Genomic DNA, 19,064 nt, shown 5'->3' with positions numbered 1-19,064 from the left:
GTCTCATCATTTTGTGGAAAGCTTTCTTGTCAGATTTATCTTCACAAATTAAATGTGCATCACTGTTGGGGGTGGATTCACAAACATCAATTCATACCAAGCTAATTTGAAATTAGCCGTCCTGCTGATTAATTAATTAATTAGTGCAGACTATTCCCAATTAATTATTTATTAACCTGTTGCAATCAGTAGGGCTGACAGTCGTATGAGTTCTCATGCACAGTAAAATGTTCAGTGTTTAATCAACTCTAACAGAGTACATATGGTCCCTATTGTACTCATGTGCTCTGTTAGAGTTGAATTAACACTGGATATTTTACTGTGAAATTACAACAGAGTTGTATTTTTATTACATCACATCCAAGGCTATAGCTCTGATGAATGTGTTTCTAGTGTTAACAGGTTAATCGTACAACTCAAATACAAGTCAATGTACCCAAAAGCTAGTCCAGTGTAAAAAAAATTTGTGTGAAAACTAGCTGGCCACATTATTTAAATAATAACAAATGTATTGAAATTATTTTTCACCACTGAAATGAATAAAGCAGTGTATGGTGTTCCAATTGACTGGCAGGCAAAGCCTTTTCCAAACATGGCAGATGTGGAACTGAGGAGGATTGTTTACCAATGACAATGATGCAAATAATTATGAGCAAATAAGCCAGAGGGCACTGCATACATGCAGAAGTTTTCAAACAGCAAGTCAGCTTGGCTGGTAAGCGACATTATAAGTGTGAATAAATGCTATAAAATTAATCTGTTCAAATGAAAAACCAATAAAAATATTAACATTGCTATAAAGCTTTGGAACAACTTGAAGTGTATTTCCTTGTTTTAATCCAAAATCCCTAGATGTTTGCGTTCCAGCCATTGTAATGTTGGTAGGTAAACAGAAAATTCTTTAAATATCTGAAATATCATTCTTTGCACAAAATAAATATTAGGGCCAGTTGACAACATACTTAAATCATATCAGAAACCCCAAAAAAGTGAACTGTCCCTTTGCCTGCAAATGGTAATAATGTTCCCTTTTGCCCCCCCAAAATATAACTTTTTGCAGTCCCAGGTAGGAAGGAAATTTTAAAATGTCAGTCAATAAAACATAGAAAAACACCCACTGAAAATCCTTTTTTTCTTCAGTTTAAGCCATTAAGATTTGTATTTGTGATGAAGAATAATGTATTTACAGTACTACAAGATCATCGAATATCAAAAGAGAGAGTCTGTTTAATTGTATTGTTAAAGACTTTGTTCCTCCTCTGATGTGTTTGAGTGATTTCCAGGTGTCTTTGGCCCGTTCCCTGTGTCCGTCACCCTCTCGGGTCCCTCGCAGGAAGCGGCCCTCAGCACACAGGCGCTGTGCTCCTGCGCTTTCGCCCTGAGTGCAGCGATGCTGCTCTCCCTCAGTTCCTCCTCGCAGTGGGGTGATTTGCTCGCTGTCCTCTTCTCCTCTGGCTCACGCTCGCCTGCTTCCTGCTTACAGAGCTGCCGTGAGGTCATCGCCAAGCTGTCCACGGACTTTTTCTGCATTCCTGGCAAAGATACAACAGGGAAGACATCCTTAGTCATAGATGTGGGCATTACCAATCCAACAGTAAGCGCACTGATCTAACACAGAGCACGGCAAAGGGTTGGGCACTTTCATCGATATGCTTAGAGATTTTTTTTTTACCATCAGTGACAATACATTTGGAATGTATAGCCTAATATAGTTTTAGAACCTTGTCACAACATGTAACAATTTCTCATGTCAGAATTCCGACCCACTATCCCAAATTTTGAATAACTTGTTAATGCACACAGTTTGTGATCACATTTATTATTTCAACTTACAAAGAGGCAGATATTCTGACATTCTGCCAATGTTCTGCATGCAAGCATGTACATGTGTACCACTACTTATAAGATGAAGCGAGTTGCAGACTGCAGACAGCTGGTTATAGTTTGCTGGAGACATAGCTCAAACATATGACTTCTGGGCTCAGTCTATACTCATGGCCATTACATTCACCATTTTCAGAGATTCTTTGCTGTATCATTAGTTGCAGGTGGGTTCAAAATAAGGCTCAGACATTTTGGAACAGTGGAGACAGAAGTATTGGCAGAGAGAAAAAAAGAAAAATTAGAATCTGGTGATGGGGGGATGAGAATGACAGGCAGCTACAATGTACTACCGAGAAGCCAGGGGGCGCAAGAATCCAAAGCACCATCCTGCGCGGAATTGAGGACGGAGTCAGGCAGCGGGATTGAGTGCCGCACCATGGCGCCGTAGAGGCCGTACTCCGCCATCACACTGCTGCGGCCCCAGCGTTTCTCTCGCTTCCTCCATTTGGCACGCCGGTTCTGGAACCACACCTGAATATACATTTATTATTATTATTGTTATTATTATTATTATTATTATTATTATTATACACGAGAGTGCTTTATGATCATTTGTCGGTAGCCTACCGGCAGTCTCGGAGCGATACGCGCGTCAGAATTTCTCCTCCCTTCATTGTCTGTGCAGTGCATTGAAAGCCACTGCTGCATAGGACACATTCCAAATTAGGAACCATCTAAAATATTTTTTGTGATTTTCTAAAATCTTATGATTATCATTACATCATATCCTACAGAAGATTGGGTTTCTGGTTTTGGAAAATTAAACTGACTGAAAGCGGGGTGGACGAATGAAACGCGGTAGGACAACCTCTGGGGCAAGCGAGGGCTGATTGAAAAATACGTTAATTTGGAGCCCAGTTGATGGGCAACGGCGCTGAAATACCATGGGAAATTAAACCCGATGAGCCTCGCGGATCCGTGTCAGTGACCCGTTCTAATTAATTCAATGTGGTTACCGTTTCATTTTACCTCCAGTTAAGTCAGCTTGTCTCTTGGGGGTGCTGCAGCCAGCTTATCTGATCTAGCTAACTGTGTTCGATGAGGAAAGTCGGCGTTAATTTTGCTCACGATGAAAAATAAATAATTGAAGATATTCCATAAACATATTTATGCGCCAGGAGTCGCGAAGAAAATGAAATCAAAATGGGGTGCAACAGATGGACTGCCAGGGTCATGCTGTGATATTCTCCTGGCTTCATTATGATAAGGGGCTCGTGCATACCTTTTCAAGAACGTTCTAATGGTTTTTATGACTAAGGATTCTAAGAGGCTTCATCAGGGTAATGCAACCTTACACTCATTGTTTTATAAAATTGTTATTTCACTTAGGTGATGCAGTTAAATCACATTGGATGCATGGATGTATTTAAACTGTTTTCAACCAGTATACCTCACACTTCACACTTGACAGAGATTTCCATGAGTTTGAGATGAGGCATCAGCTCGCTTTAATCCCTCAAGATGAAAACATCATCAACAGGCTCAAAGACCATTCATAAAAAGGAAACAAGTAGCCTAACCAACATGGAAGGAGATGTAGACACACAGGGGGCAGGGTACAGACAGGGATGAAGGGAGGGTGGTAAAGACGGATAGAGATGTTGTACCTGTATCCTGTCCTCAGGAAGTTCAGTCCTCATGGACAGCATCTCCCTTGCGTACATATCGGGGTAGTGCGCATCATTAAAGGCCTTCTCTAACTGGTCCAGCTGGTAAGAGGTGAAAACGGTTCTGGAGGGGGCAGAATAACCAAAATCGTTCTATAGTATAGTCTCTACTCCAGCAAAGCCAGGATTTCTATTCCAAATCCTTCAATGACTTCTGCCCTGTTGCTTTAACATCCATAGTGTCTGAAGGCATGGGGAAAGTCGTATGCAATCACCTTACCTCAGCTGTAGCAAACCAACATGAACCGTTACAGTTTGAATATGCAGTAAAATATTAAATGTTAAATCAACTCTTACAGAGTACATGTGGACCCTATTGGACTGGTATGTACTCTGATAAGGTTGAATTAACGCTGTACATTTTACTATGTATAAGATGCAAATGGTAACAGTTGGCAGGCAGCAGAAACAGTGACTTTATGACACATGCAGGAAAGCTCACACGAAAGCAAAGGACCCAAACCACCCTCTCCCTTCTGAGTTTGAGGTTCTACCTTTGGGACGTCATTTTAAAATACCATTGGCCATGACAAAGACAATTCTCCAGCTTTCTTGGACAATAAAGTTCATGTTATTCTATTCTATTCTAATCTATATTCTAATGTTCCCATTGCGTACTAATGTTTCCCTCACCAAAAAGCCTTTCTCTGTCATTTGAAACAAAAATCTTTTCAGAAAACAGTCTGGATTGCAAAGTTTCTTATAGAGGAAATCTTTGAATATAAAATATGTCATGACTAAAGAAGCATTATAAATCTAGTTTCTTATTCGTCCATTATGGATGTCCTTCAGAACAGAATCTAACATAATTTAATGTATTCACATAATGAATTTCCTCCTCATTTATGTCTTTGAACCATGTAGCCGCACTGCTTTTCAAAATAAAAAGAACAGCTATTTTAAAAAGCATAGCCTAAAGTAATCAATTCGTGAATTTACAGGTCTATTAGAAAATACGAATAGAAATATCTAAAATGAATCACTTTGCACCTCAGCTGGGCAGAATATTAATTGTTAGTTGCATAAGTTTAATAATACTTAGGACATAATACTTAGCATGGCCATATAAATTGAAAAGTTGTACTGTATGTTGATATTACATATAGCCTACAGAATATTGCGACAATTTAATATTTCAAATCAAACACGTTGTTTTCTTTTTACAGTCATGTTGTATAAGATAACATAATATACATTATATAGTAGTTACTCTATATATCGTTGTTTCTGTAGAACGTGTTTGTTCAAAGGTATCTGTAAAAGCTTTACAAAGAATATTGAATGGAATTATAGAATGAAAGAAAATGTATCAAACGAAAACTGCGTCGATAAATAGGTAAACAAGACTGACTAAACGGGCAGTATTGGAACTGCAAAATGAGAATAGATTAATAAAATCGATCCTTGTTATTTTATGCCTATTCCGCGTAATCCCGGACGCGCGGACGTCGCTCTCTTTAACATAGCCTATGCACAGGACGAAATAAAAAACACCTCTATTAGACATACCTATTTAAACAAATCAACAGTCTGAGAAAAGGCAGGCAAAATAGGCCTATTCTATAATCCTTGAAAATCCTTTTAAACATTGATACATCCAAATTTTACTTTCACAGACAATCTGATGACCATGACCTTGAATTAATTAATTAATGTCAGTAAACTACTGTAACTCCTTATAGAAACAGGCTAAACGCCAAACGCTGAATAAATGTACAAAGAATAGACTTATTTTACGTATTAAAACGCCATGTATGATTACGTGTGGTTTCCCCTTGTTGAGTGCTAAAATGTTTTAAATGTGCTAAAGCTAGTTTACTATCAGGTGTCCGCATTATAAAATTTAAAAAGGAAAATATTTATTTATTTAGTTAGTTAGTTAGTTAGTTAGTGAGCACAAATGTGCTGTGAATGGTATTAAAAATGCTTACCGATGTCGTCTCTTCTTTCGTTTATTGATTAGGCTCTGTGAAGATCTGGACAATTTTTCACTGGAAGACACATCTTCTGAGGCTGAAAAAATAGAATAAGCCACAGTAGGCTATTATGACAGGCCTAAATAACAATCTGAAAAACCTAATGGTTGTGGAAACAGCACGCGACTCAGCTCCAATGCAATTAAATTAAAATATAGGGTATTGTACAGCAGTTCGAAATAGCAGTGGTATAGTAGCCGTCCTTTATAGTTATTTTTATGAACTCTTTTTTAAATATAGCCTATAATATGCCTGTTTTAGTTGACTTATAACAGTGCCTACTGTTTATTATCACAGGGTGTCTTATACACTGCCATTTTAGAATATTTGACTGCAGCCTTTTTAATTGCACCGAACGTCCGTAAGGACACAGTCAATCAGGGAATAAATTTAGGATAGCCTAAAGATATTTCAAAATGTAAGAAGAAAACACATTTAACAACATGTTCACAGTAAAGAACTTCTCGGGGGGCGTTTTGCTTTGAATGATGTAAGACCATGCGCATTATCATTTATTTGATCCCACTAAAAGCGATAATCATAATAATAATAATAATAATAACAACAACAACAACAACAACAACAACAACAACAACAAATGTTTTTAGAAATTATGAGGAAGAGCTTTCCTACCTGAACTAGCGGATTCGTCTGTGTCCACCGTTCCCACCTTTCGGTTAAGAGGCTGCAGGTGCGCATGCTGTGCCTCAGACATGATCTCCAAAAACTCATGCTGGCTGTAAAATGTATGTATTCGTCCCGGCCCAATCAATCCCATCCCCAATTGGAAACTTTGGGGGACAAGCATGGATACAGCGTCTTGCATGTGCTCTGCATCGGAAAGAAACCCCATCGAACTTCGAGGTGCTGAAGGAATCTCTTTGTCCAATCCTAAAATATCCTGTATTCCGAAACCCCTACATCTGGCCGGTTGTGTAGTGTTGTTTTTCGTTTCTTGGTTGCTGAAGTTGTAATTTGGTATATGTTCGGCGGGTGTTTTCAGTTTATTTAAACTTTGCCACAATACTGCTCCATCTCTCCCTGTCATGGTTTAACTACTTTCAAACTAATTCTACAACCACCTGCTGTGACGTGCACACACAATTGTACTGTGCGCGATATCTCCCGTGGAAATAGCTTTAAATCCAACAGGTCAATCACCACAAGGGTTAGAGCTCAGCGACCAATCACAGACGAGAAAGCACACAATGGAACTGCTTAGTTTTCCCAACAAGGCAATTCCAATGCCTTTCATTTACGCCAAAACGACATATTTTGATACACAGTAAAATGTCCCATGTTAATTCAACTCTAACTATAAGTGTAAGTGGTGTCTTTTGAATTGAATTAACACTGTTAGAATTGAATTTATTTACATGTGAGGTAGACTACATTTCAATCTGACTTTATTTAATTTGTTATGACCAAAAGAAAGAAAGAAAAAGCAACAGTTAACAACATGGACGCAATGATGACACCCACTTCTTTTTCACAGTTGTAATAATAGTCTGCGGTTCATATTGTGTATTGCCTTCATTGCGTTGTTAATTAGATATAGGCAAAGAAAAGATATAGGCAAGAGCTGAATGTCCTGATTTATGTTCGAATTCATTATGCTGGAATGATCACATGCATTATTGTTTCACTAAAATATAAAAGATTACGGCGTATATATTTGTTTAGACTATGTATTTATGTATCGTATAGATAATCTCTATGAAAATCAAGCTTTGAATAAACTCATATTTTGATGCAAAGGATTACATACAGAACTTTTGTGTTTTTGGATGAGCCTAGCCAAGTTCACAATGCATATTTTTCTATGCTGAATTATTTTTTTCAATAAGGGCCTAAATAGAATTTGATGTCGGACATTTGTGACGTCCAAATTAAAAACGCTGAAATCAGACGTAAATTTGCGCTAACGTGGAACTATGTCAATGAGAAAGGTGAACTTGGTAGAAGTAGACAGATTTATTTTCGCACCCGTCCCAACTATAAGGTTTTCTCTATAGAACGTATTTAAAGGCAACCATTCGTCAAGACCTTTTTGAGCAAGATTTTCAGATTGTTGTTTTATTTTGCTGCCATTCAAGTCAGTTTGTTTCGGGGATTTTGTAATCAACCAGACGAGCCTGTCCAGGACAGGCCTGTGAAGATAGAGCAGCCGTTTGGGTGTTTGTTATTTCTCTCTGTATTAAAAAAAAAAATCTAGTGTAGCCCATAAAGGACCATTAATTTATTCATGCCTACATAGTGCTTACATTATGCGTTTTTTTCTCAAAAGAACGTCTGAGCAAGGAGTAAGTGTGTTGGTCGGAGTTACAAAACAAAATCGCGTGAAAGCTGTTTGCATCTGCAATCAATATAGGCCTACTGTAGCCGACCCGCGCATGCTGAAACCCTCCGATTAAGTGACAATCTCCTCACTAATATGATATTATTCAATGATAATGGCGGGCCATTAGCATAGCGATAATTTATGACACACTTATGGACATCTGGCCACCTCATTTCTACTAGATAATTTATGGTAATGAAGGGACGCCTTCGATAGAGGTGAAGATAACACCCGCACATACCATGATAATTAATAAATGAGTAGGCTACGTGTATTTAATGAGACTACTAGCCCCCATTGGTCAGTTTCATTCGAACTATTTTGGTACTTGCTTATCCAACGCCCTGGCTATATTTATTTATTTGTTTGTTTTTAACAAAATCGTTTTGGAACATGAATCTGAGGTATGATAAAGTTCATATGCTGAAATGAAATATTAGCCGCATACTGTAAATGAGCCAAAGTGTATGGTTTAATTCTATGGAGGCTTTTGAGCTGGAACAGGGGGAAGAGGGGAGGGATGAAACGTACCTGTAAATCGGTAAATAATTGCGACCTGTTTTCACGTGGGCACCTGAATCAACAATCAAATAATAAATTAACAAAATAATAAATGCCACCTTTATTTAACATGTGCCCTCTCTCCAAACCCCCACCTCCTTCCCACAAACCCCAGCCCCCTATTGCCACCTCTTAACACCGGTGGTCACAATTCAATTGCCACTTATTGCTACTTCACTGGGATGCTAAAGATGGCCACTGGCAATGATTTCCCAATGGAGCCATCAATTTTTCAGTATGAACAAGTCTGTTGCTTTCCTGTCTTGAGTGAAAACACACACACACACACACACACTCTCTCTCTTACTCGTGGACACGTGGACAGAGATAGAGATCACCCTCATTAATTAGCGATCAGTCAAAACCCAATCACTAAACCCCCCCTGGAGGCACATTACACCAGAGCCTGAAGCAGCTGGGAGGAAGCTCCAATGAATCCCAAATTAAGCTCTGTGAGTGACCAAAGGGTCCTTCACTCATTCAACACCAGACCAGGAACTGATGATCAGATTATTTTTTTAATCTTAGTACTTGGTAGGCAGCTCCTCACAGATTGAGTTGGTGGGTTATTGCAGATTTAAAACATCAGTCGAGAGCAGACGGTTGGACTGGTCCATTCTAAAGTTTTTCAGATTTCTTTAAAAGACTTTCTTTCTCATATTATGTGAATACCATAAATGACTTCAGGGTTATTTGTAACAACTCTCCTCTGAGCAGATGAACATCTGTGGCTTTCTCACACATTTTCCCAATTTTTCCTCTTAAAAATGATTGCATATTTTGCACATGATGTATTCCTGTGAGGAGAAAACCATTCTTCTCCCAGACACTAGGGGCTGCTGTTGTAAATTTGTATGAGAGGTGTGTGAGAGTGATACCATCACAGGTGTCCAATTTTGTTCCTGCCTAACATATCTGCCCAGCCCATCAAATATCTACAGTGCTTTGGCCTATGCAATAGCAACACTGCCCAAACTTGGCCAAAACCGGTCGCACACTGGAGATTTCTGAGTTATCAGGCGTTTTCTATCTGCCCCCATGGGAGGTGTATAACAGCACCAAGCTTGTGCTGAAGGTATTAATCCCAGAACCAGGCAGGAGTGCCTGAAATGTCTTTTGCTGGATGCTCTTGTCCCCTGGGACAGGACAGATATCATTGAGGCCAGCAGAGAAGGGTTGATTTGGTCCTGTCCTAATTATGTATCATCCAGGCAATATAACAGTCAATACAAACTGCAGACACCTTCACAGACAGTATACAGAGGGAGGAGGGGTATGTTTATTGAAAGAATTTCATGAAAATGTGATTGAAGATGAAATTGCCTGAAGATTAAATTGCAGTACGTCAACGATGTGTCGTCAAGGTGCTCCATGCAGCTGTGAGGACAAATAATGGCACAAGGTAAATGGAAGGGCAAATTTACTGACACTCTGCCCACTCCTGAAACCTTGTCTTCTGGCATTCTGCTCTGGAATAACTGTAGACTCACTTTGGTACTGAATGCAATTATATTCTGAAATTCTTGCAAAGGTAATCCTGTGGGAGGAAATTATAGCAATCTTACTTTACAAACTTTCAAAATTCTCTTTACCATCATAATAATACAAATAATAATTATTTTTAAAATTATTTAACTAACCACATTTGTGGTATGTAGAGCCTACGTAGCTATATACACACATAAATATGTAAGCAATACTTTTGAATAAATAAAGTGCATTGGATTATGAAATAGGGATCTTCAATTACATGTTCCTGGGGCCTGGTTTTTTAAATGGTGCATTTCGGGCAACATTTAACACATACTATTTATTTTTAATATAAAACCATGTATTGCATATTTGAGAAAAAAAACATCTTCAAAAAATATGCATATCTATTACTTTTTTTCTGTCACAAGAGGGGGGTATTTTGACAATGTGCATATGCAGACCTGGTGACATTTTTATTTATATGAATAACTCTTTTTATTCTTCATTGACCAAGAAGTCAAGAGTGCATCTGTGGTGGTTTGGTATTTGGCCATCGGATACCAGTTGAACATCTTGAACACTAATGGGCCCCCAAAGCAGAATGAGTCATATTAAGGAGCTAGAGTGCCCTCTAGTGCTGATTGCCATCCATCACACCCCATGTACCAAAAATTACATTTTTTTTTTTTAATGTGAAGTTGGGAATTTTGAAGCAAAAGTTAAGTAGCACAGTTTTCCTATTGTACTGATCCATCCTAAGCCAGCCCAAACTATGAACAAGAGAATCTCTTTCCAGGAAATACAGACAATCCCAGGAAGTCGAATACTGAATGTGTAAATTCATGCCCTGAAAATTAATGAACAGCCATTCAATATTGAAGATGTAGCCTTTCCATTGATATCAGCTGTGTCTTAAATTTATGTAATCTAGAAGACCATTGTATGACCTTTCAGCTCTCAACCTAAATTTGAGCTGTTACCTCCGGGTGTCCCTGATGTTGAACATAAGTTGGAAGAAGCATTAAATCAACTGACAATGAATATATTCAACTATTTTTACAGTGCAGAGCAATGAAATTAACTTTCTACATCAAAATGGTATTTTTTAAATGTTGCAAATCAAGCGGTGACATAACACAGTGTTAATTCATAGATTTCAAGAATTGCTGATGAACGATGGTTGAATGAGCCGTTTCTTCAATGAAACAACCCAGTCAGAGTTGAGCGCTATGTTATTGAACGAAAATACCCATTCCATGAAAACATTAACCCTATAGTACCCAGAGGAAACCCACGTGGACACGAGGAGAGCATGCAAACTCCACACAGAAAGGCCCAGACGGGTGTCACTGTGTGCACCACCATGCTGCTTTATATAATAATAATAATAATAATAATAATAATAATAATAATCAGTAGAAAAATAATTGTTGAAGCAGTTTTCCTTTCAGTGTTGGACTATAGTAATATTATTTATAGAATTGCTGCTCCTTCTAATCTTAAGCGCTTGGACACAGTCTATCACTCTGCCCTCAGATTTATCACAGGCGATAGTTATGGTACCCACCACTGTGTCCTCTATGCCAAGGTGGGTCTGTCTTCTCTGGCAGAGAGGCGTGATAAACACTGGTATGTGTTTATCTTTAATCATTGTTTATCATTGTCGGAATGCTTCCACCTTATATTACAATGATGTTAGAGTGGCACTCTGGACCCTACCTAACCCGGTCAAATGGCTTGCTTATGCTTAAGGTCCCTCGGGCTCAATCAGAAATTGGTAAGTCAGCATTCCATTTTAGTGCCCCATCCTCCTGGAATGAGCTTCAACAATTGCTGAAAATCAGTTTTCTACCAACTTATGGGCAGTTTAGATTGCTGGTTTTGAACATGCCTGTCTCTGATTGTATCTGTTTTTGATCTTATCTGTGCTTGATTTTATTTATTTTATTTTATTTTATTATATTTTATTTTATTTTATTCTAGTTATTATTATTATATACTATGTTGGTTTTACTGTTGCTATATTCTGTGGTCTTTTATTATACTTATTGTGTCTTAATTGCTTTTGTAATCTCGGCTACATTGAAAATGAGGGCCTGGCCCTCAATTGTACCTTACCAAATTTAATGTTTTGTACAGATGGTGAACTCTTGCCTTAGCAAAAATATTTAGTACATTGGCCACTAGGTGGTGCTATAGATTTACATCCACACTCTATCTCAACCAAGGCCCAATCAAACAAATTAATTGATAAATACTGGTCCTTCATAGAGATTTAAAACCTGCTGCAGTGAATAATCTCCTCCTCATGTGTGGCTTAATGATCATCAAGATCTTGAACTGGTGACCATTTAGTAATAGTATTACCCTTTTCCTTTTTTTCTTAGTTTTCGCTTGACTAGATTGGTGATTCTTGTGAAACCTGGCACATTGATAGAGAGTATGTTAAAATGGATACACAGACCAGAGTACTCAACACTCCTCAGGCTTTCCAAAGATCCGAGCAGTGGTGGCTCTAATACGGTAGTTTCGTACAGTAGTGTCGTGTACGAAATTCACCATGGAGTATAACACACCATCTGCTCCCATTTTCTTCCCACATGCAAATTGCAAAAGGGGTTCTGGAAATGGTACACATACATCCATCCATTATCTATACCCGCTTATCCTGAGCAGGGTAATGGGAGGTGCTGGAGCCTATCCCTGCGTGCATTGGCGAGAGGCAGGAATACACCCTGGACAGGCCGCCAATCCATTGCAGGGCACACACACCATTCACTCACACACTCATACTGTACAGTTTATAGTCTCCAATTAGCTTACATGCAAACTACACACAGAAAGGCCCCAAGCCAAGATTGGAACCCACAACCTTCTTGCTGGGAGGCGACAGTGCTACCCACTGTACCGTGCCGCCCCTAGTACACACACTATACCTTCTAACTGCTCAAACGCATTTCACGATCTGAGAATTTAAGGCAATAGCCCTGAAAATTGTACAACCTGGGCTCTTGCTTTCTTATGAATAGGCATAATGCAAGAGGTTTATCAGCTTTACAGCATCTTTGAAATGGAGAGCAAAAGTGAAAGAAGCTGACAGAGAATTCCACACAGATGATCTGCACAGTCACAAAGTTTTTTTGGCTCGACTCCATCCAAACCTGCAGACATTTTAACTTCAAAGTATTTTACTTCGGTATGAACCTCAACAGACGGCATGATGGGCTTACACTTATCAGTGTTATCAGCTTGGAGATCACTTCAGCGTTCAGTGAACCTGCTTGTGTCCTGGTGAGAAGTCATGCTTGTGAAATATATTTGCATCACTGGCATTCAGTGAGCCTCTGCATAGGCTTCGATTAGAGGTATTACAGCCAGTTAATAATTTCATGCCATTCTACATCACTGCCCCTCGCACTTCAGCTTATATTTACCTTCTATTGTTTTTCTTTTCCGTTCTTTCTGGGCCTCCTTAAGGCTTTTATGAACACAACTAGAAAACACTTTTTTTTTACATGGTGCAACATTGTCCGCACAAAGTTAAAATAGTCAGTAATGTAGCCAAAGGGCTTATCAAGATCATTGTCCACGTCAGTAAAAACAAAACACAGACCACTCTCAAAGCACTAAAAACATTATTTCAGCTCTCACACACATCCTCAGACCAATAAACACAATGAACGCACAGTTTTTGTTGGCACAGGTTGCTGGCAGACAAAATACTTAAGAATCAAGCATAACAGGCTATGATGCAAATTACTCATGGGAAGTAGGGCCAATGAAATTCAGATATCCTTAACATTTGCATTTAATAATGCAATGGTTTGAGAGCCAACCTTAAATTGGAGAGGTTAAAATCCACATTTAGTTACGCAAGTGCATCAGGTGTGCTTTGTTACAAATTCCGGATTCCTTTCAAAATCGTATCAGTAACCACCTTTGCACTGGTAGATCATGGAATGCATATAGCAACAGCTGTCACCTGAGATAACTCACCGCAAGCAGGTTAGCATGCAGAGAATTCAGTCTGCATTCATTTGCAAGTGGCATATATATGCACACTATGCAATTGTGGCTAATTGGGTGACCGGGAAAAAGCCAGCAACAATCAGTCTGATATAGCCTACATTTGATATGTGTATCACCGGGTTGTAATACTAGAAGGTCTAAGCTATGTGTTTTTACCCTGCTTTCATTCATAAAGTATGTAAGTCATAGTTCTATTTTCCAGTCAATGCAATTACATTTGGAACATGCAGTATGTTCACAGTGTGTATTTGTGGCTACTCAGGTGACAATGAAAAGCCAGAGACAATGTGTATGCTGTAAATTTGATATGAGTCTTGTTGGATTGTAATACTAGATGTCTAAGCTAACAGTTTTACCCAGCTCTCATTCATAAAGTGCACATAGTTTTTCCAGCAGAGGCAATTACATTTAGCTCACATACGCCAAACTATGCATTTCTGGCTATTTGAGTGATTTGGAAAAGCCAACAACAATCCATTTGACATAAATTTGATATGAGTCTTACTTGATTGTAATACTAGAATGTGTAAGCTATCAGGTGTACCACTCTTTAATTTATAAAGAAGATATAGTTTTCCAGCAGAGCAATTTCATTATAGGACAAAATGATTACTTCTCTGCCTAATATTCAGATGCTACTTTTCTTTTTATTTTCACTTTTTCACTAAAAGATAATTTGTATAGTCTTTATTTATTTATTTCATGGGGGAAACACATAAAAACACACATTTTCAGACAAAGAGAATATCAACGATCAAAATGACTATAATACTCAGTTGTGACAGTTGTGTAAACTGGAATTAACAGTGATGTGTCCACTGAACTCTCAAATGTGATTTTGTCTTTGTAATGAGGGGTTTATGCACTGTAGCCCTACTATAATATCCCTCTCCATGTAGTTGTTGATGGACTGTTCTTGCAGACAAAATCTGATCATGTCCTGCAGTGACATTCTCAGTCACCTAAAGAAGAGTTGCTCTTCTGTTTTTCCTTACATATTGCACTAATACACAAGTATCACAATCATCGAATGTGCGCTTTCAACCACAATTTCTGACCCTATATACTGATGTCTTTTCCATAGGTTTAAATGCAGATAGCTTCTGCTATCCATGCCCCAATAATGAACCCTCTTTCAAAGTCACTTAGACCTTTTCCTCTTGCCATTTTGATCCACAATCTAGGTCAGCTGGGCCTGCTCAGCATTTTTATTCATGGCGCAGAGCGTGATAGGATGTTGGTTGTTTAATTGTGTCTTGCAATACACCTGTATGGAAGCATCTGCACTTGCTATGTTTCTCCACTCATCTATGAAGTTTTTTATATATATACTATATATAGGCACACACACAGTTGCAGTAAAAAGCCAGTGTGCAAACAGAACTGTGGCACAATCATCACATGCCAACAATGTCAGTTCTAAGATCCAAAGTTTAGGGCATGACCAGGAGGAACTTTCCCCTTTTCCCCTTTATACAAGTGATATTGCATTAAGTTCATTTAAATTGTCTTCAAATTATTACCTGATATTACTCTTAAACTGTGAATAGTCAAACGATTCTTATAGCCAAGACAACAAGTTCGGTGTAGGCCTGCACTGTGCAGTGTTGAATCAGCTCTGGGGTGAGGAGTATGGAGTACGGGTTTATCCCTAACAGGCTGATAAACTGCAAGTTGAATTAACACTGAAAAGTTTATTGTGTAGATCTTGGGCCAATCTAGCTTCATCAATTAAAACTGTCAAAAACATACATTTATTTAGTTCTTTCATGTTTGTTTATGTTATTATGAGCACCATGACAGTTTTGGTCATTGGCTATTTGCTTTGAGAAAGTCAGCATTCAGAGGGGTCCCCAAGGAATGAGTTTCAGGCACCCTTGTGTAGACTGAATCATTTCCTAAACTATGACTATTATGATGGTACAGAGCAGGGATCCCCAAACCTGGTGTCTTGAGGCCTTCAGTGTGAGTGTTCATTATTACTCAGATGACTGATCTCTTCTGGTCGCTTGGTTCTGAACTTTTGATTATAAGGCGGAGCGGGGGGGGGGACCAGGAAACCCTGCATCACTCCAGTAGCAGAGGCTCTAGAGTAGAGGGAGGGGCCTATGATGGAGGAGGAATGTCGAAGACGTTTGGGTAAAATGTTGCACTTTCTGGCTAGCGACACTGAGCAAGTGTTTTACCTTTGATACTTTCTTTTCACTTTGTTGCCTTCTTCTTTCAAGGTCTTTGTGGCCTGCAGCAGCATTGCTATTCTTTCAGCTCCACTGGGTGTCAGTAGAGATCCACACCACTGGAAGCAGAGAACATTGGCAGTGGTTGTGTGGACACACTAATAGCAATAAGAAGAAACCATTTCAGCCTAACATATATTCAGAACTAAGTTTGACATTGTTTCACATCTAAAACCAGCTATATTCAGGGTACAGCTACGACTTTGCATTTAACTTCTGGTGACTGTGTAGAACAGGGGTCCCTGATCTCATCTCAAAAGGGCTGGTGTGGGTGCAGGTTTTCATTTTAGTCCAGCACTAAGACACCTGATTTCCCTTGATTGAAGGCCATGATTAGTTATTTAGTTGAATCAAGTGTTGTAGTGCCGGGCTAAAACAAAAACCCTTATCCCACACTGGCCCTATATATAATATACAGAATTTTTCCTCAAGATCCACCTTGTGACCCATCTAAAGCCCTCTCAATAACCCCATTATGGGAATACTGGGTTACAGAGTGAATTATTAATTTGCCTATTCTTGGGGAAAATGCAAGCCCTAACCACACACTATAGTAAATCCATATCAACTGAAATCATGCATCGAAGATCGGCTAGGATTTATTCCAAGAGCATTAACACCACCATCATATGAGGACCTGAAAATGGTGACAAGTCGGATAGAGAGATTTTATTTTAAGGCGAATAAAAAAGAGCCTTTGGGTTTTTAGTCATTTGCTTGAATTTAAGGGTAGTGTCTATGAACGTGGCAGGTCAGCTCAATGCCTTTTTCGAATGGTCACACCTACCTGTGTAGATGGTGCACAGGTTAATGACCTCTAGCAGACCAATCAGGTAAATTTCTGCCCTCCTGAGATAGCCTTGCTCTTGAAGCCCAGCCTATCCTAGAAATCCTGGTCATTCTCCCTCATCAGACATTGGAAGAGCAGCTAGTAAATAAGGACTAGAAGGACTTCTCTCAGGGCAGCTTTAATGTGGAGCTTCATCAGGCACACGCATTCATTCAGTCTGGTCATTGCTAGGAGCTGCAAATAAGCTTTGGTTTTATACTCACTGCAAATAAATATGAATCTCTCTCTTGTTGAGAGCAGTGTGAATTTAATGAACATGACAATGACAATTGTTCCCTGCATGATAATACTGCTTGCTATTCTTAAATTCATGTTTATTAAAGAATATTATATAGTACAATAAATTCCATCTTGTCCCTGAACATCTCTATGTCTATCTGTATCGCTCTGGTGGTCCATCTTTCCCATTGGACTGCTCCTGTCAGGTGACCTGTTGCGGCTCTACCTCGGAGTCCCACTGCCTTACCGCAGCAGTCTGCCCGAGATCCAATCTAGGCACTGTCCTGCTTTCCTCGTAAGCAAAATCTCTTGGCAGAATAATATCCTCCCATGGCTTTTATTATTGCTGTGCCGAAGACACGCCTGTTTCTGTCCTTTCCACTCAGGGATCAACACCTCACAGATCAAAGCTAATCTTAATGAGTTGGTTCATCAGTTGACATCATAAACTAATCTCTGCATAGTGCTACATAACAGCTACATCCTCGCTCCTAGAGGATCTCTATATCTAGACTACCAAGACTATCTGTGTACTCCTAAAAAAAAACAAGCTGTCTTTCTCTGGAAACAAGAATTCCATAAACTACTCGGATTTTTACCCCACAACATCCGGTCATTTTTCAAGTTCTTGTGTTGTTCTGACTGGACTACTCCCTCCCTACTGGTTTTTCTGCATGTGCCCTAACATAATTTTTAGATCTATATTTTGTTCACGATCATATTCCATTTTGTTGCAAATGGAAGCAACATAAATCATCGTAGATGTACTACCCTTTGACTCATTTTACTTTGCTCTCTCTCTCTCTCTCTCTCTCCGCGATGAACCTTTAGCCTTTGTGTGTATGTGACAGAGTTGAGCACTGCAGAGCTTAGAACAATTATCCCAAATCAAAGCACAGACTAATTGGACCATATGCCTTGAAGGTGCAGGGACCTGGCCTATTTTGGTGGTCAGCAAGTCCAGTGATCCTTTAAAAAGGGTTGGTGGTCCTGTGTCTGCAGACCCTACTGTACTGGAACATGGAATAAGGCATGTCTTTTCTATCATTTATTACATGACCACAGGCAAATACGCAAATTCAGAACCAACACCCTTGACAAAAATGGTGGGCACCATTTGAAATGTGGAAAATGATCACCACAAAACATTTTGACGTAAATTATTGTGTGTCTATCTAGAACCAAATGCTCCGTCCTTGGGAAAGATAATGATCTGTCATGTTCTGCATTTTCAATGGTATATCAAACTAAAAGCAGGTCTTCTGTCAGTCTTCTTCTTGTGGATTAGGGTTAATGTTTTGGTTAATGCCTATTGACGGCACACATTTATCAGCTCTTTCCTTTATGTGTTTGTATCCTGCGCTTTCCATACAGTATTAACAGAAAACCTGCCTGACAACAGAGGACATGCTTCTTGTGTGAGGTTCCCTGATAAAGGCACACTCTTTTTGCATTACCTGCTGCGGCAGATTCATTGCGAAAACTGCGTATTTTTAAAAAAAGATGGAAATACACAAATCTAATTTCTTCCATATACGCCATTCTCCATATGTGTATGTCTACATGAATTGGAGTCTAAAAGACTTGTTATAAGTAATGTGATATTCCGAAAAGAGTAAAGTGTATTTTCTTTAATGAAAAAATTAAGAAGTTTAAACCTTGCAGTTGGTGACAGCACATGAATTGATGTATTTTGGTGATGAAGTGCAGTTCCGGGGACCCTTGGTTAGCGTATTCCAAATAGGAGTTCAGCTGCCGGCTCATTCCCTAGGCTTGTCAGTCATCATGACATCACCCGACCGACTACGTTTCCTGTGCGGGTGGGCG

The 19,064-nt window shown here is 39.1% G+C and overlaps 1 protein-coding gene across 1 annotated transcript; it reads right to left on the bottom strand.

Annotated features, from left to right (window-relative positions):
• Positions 1 to 6,625, bottom strand: LOC135257143 (visual system homeobox 2-like). Its single transcript, XM_064339598.1, has 5 exons — positions 6,161 to 6,625; positions 5,483 to 5,564; positions 3,492 to 3,615; positions 2,175 to 2,355; positions 1 to 1,532 (listed from the first exon to the last, which is right to left on the bottom strand). Exons 1-5 carry the CDS (start codon positions 6,573 to 6,575, stop codon positions 1,240 to 1,242), a joined length of 1,095 nt encoding a protein of 364 aa, XP_064195668.1. The 5' UTR covers positions 6,576 to 6,625; the 3' UTR covers positions 1 to 1,239.
• Positions 6,626 to 19,064: the final 12,439 nt, after the last annotated feature.

This window comes from Anguilla rostrata, chromosome 6 (genome assembly GCF_018555375.3).
Source record: "Anguilla rostrata isolate EN2019 chromosome 6, ASM1855537v3, whole genome shotgun sequence".
NCBI classification, from domain to species: Eukaryota; Metazoa; Chordata; class Actinopteri; order Anguilliformes; family Anguillidae; genus Anguilla; species Anguilla rostrata.
Note: the sequence above shows the minus strand (reverse complement) of the source record. Positions and strands in the feature narration are given on the sequence as shown.

Coding starts and splice junctions, on each gene's coding strand:
- LOC135257143 (XM_064339598.1), bottom strand. CDS start 6,575: ATGACAGGGAGAGATGGAGCAGTATTGTGGCAAAGTTTAAATAAACTG. Junction 3,616..5,482: donor CGAAAGAAGAGACGACATCG/GTAAGCATTTTT, acceptor TGCCCCCTCCAG/AACCGTTTTCACCTCTTACC. Junction 1,533..2,174: donor TTGCGCCCCCTGGCTTCTCG/GTAGTACATTGT, acceptor TATCTTTGCCAG/GAATGCAGAAAAAGTCCGTG.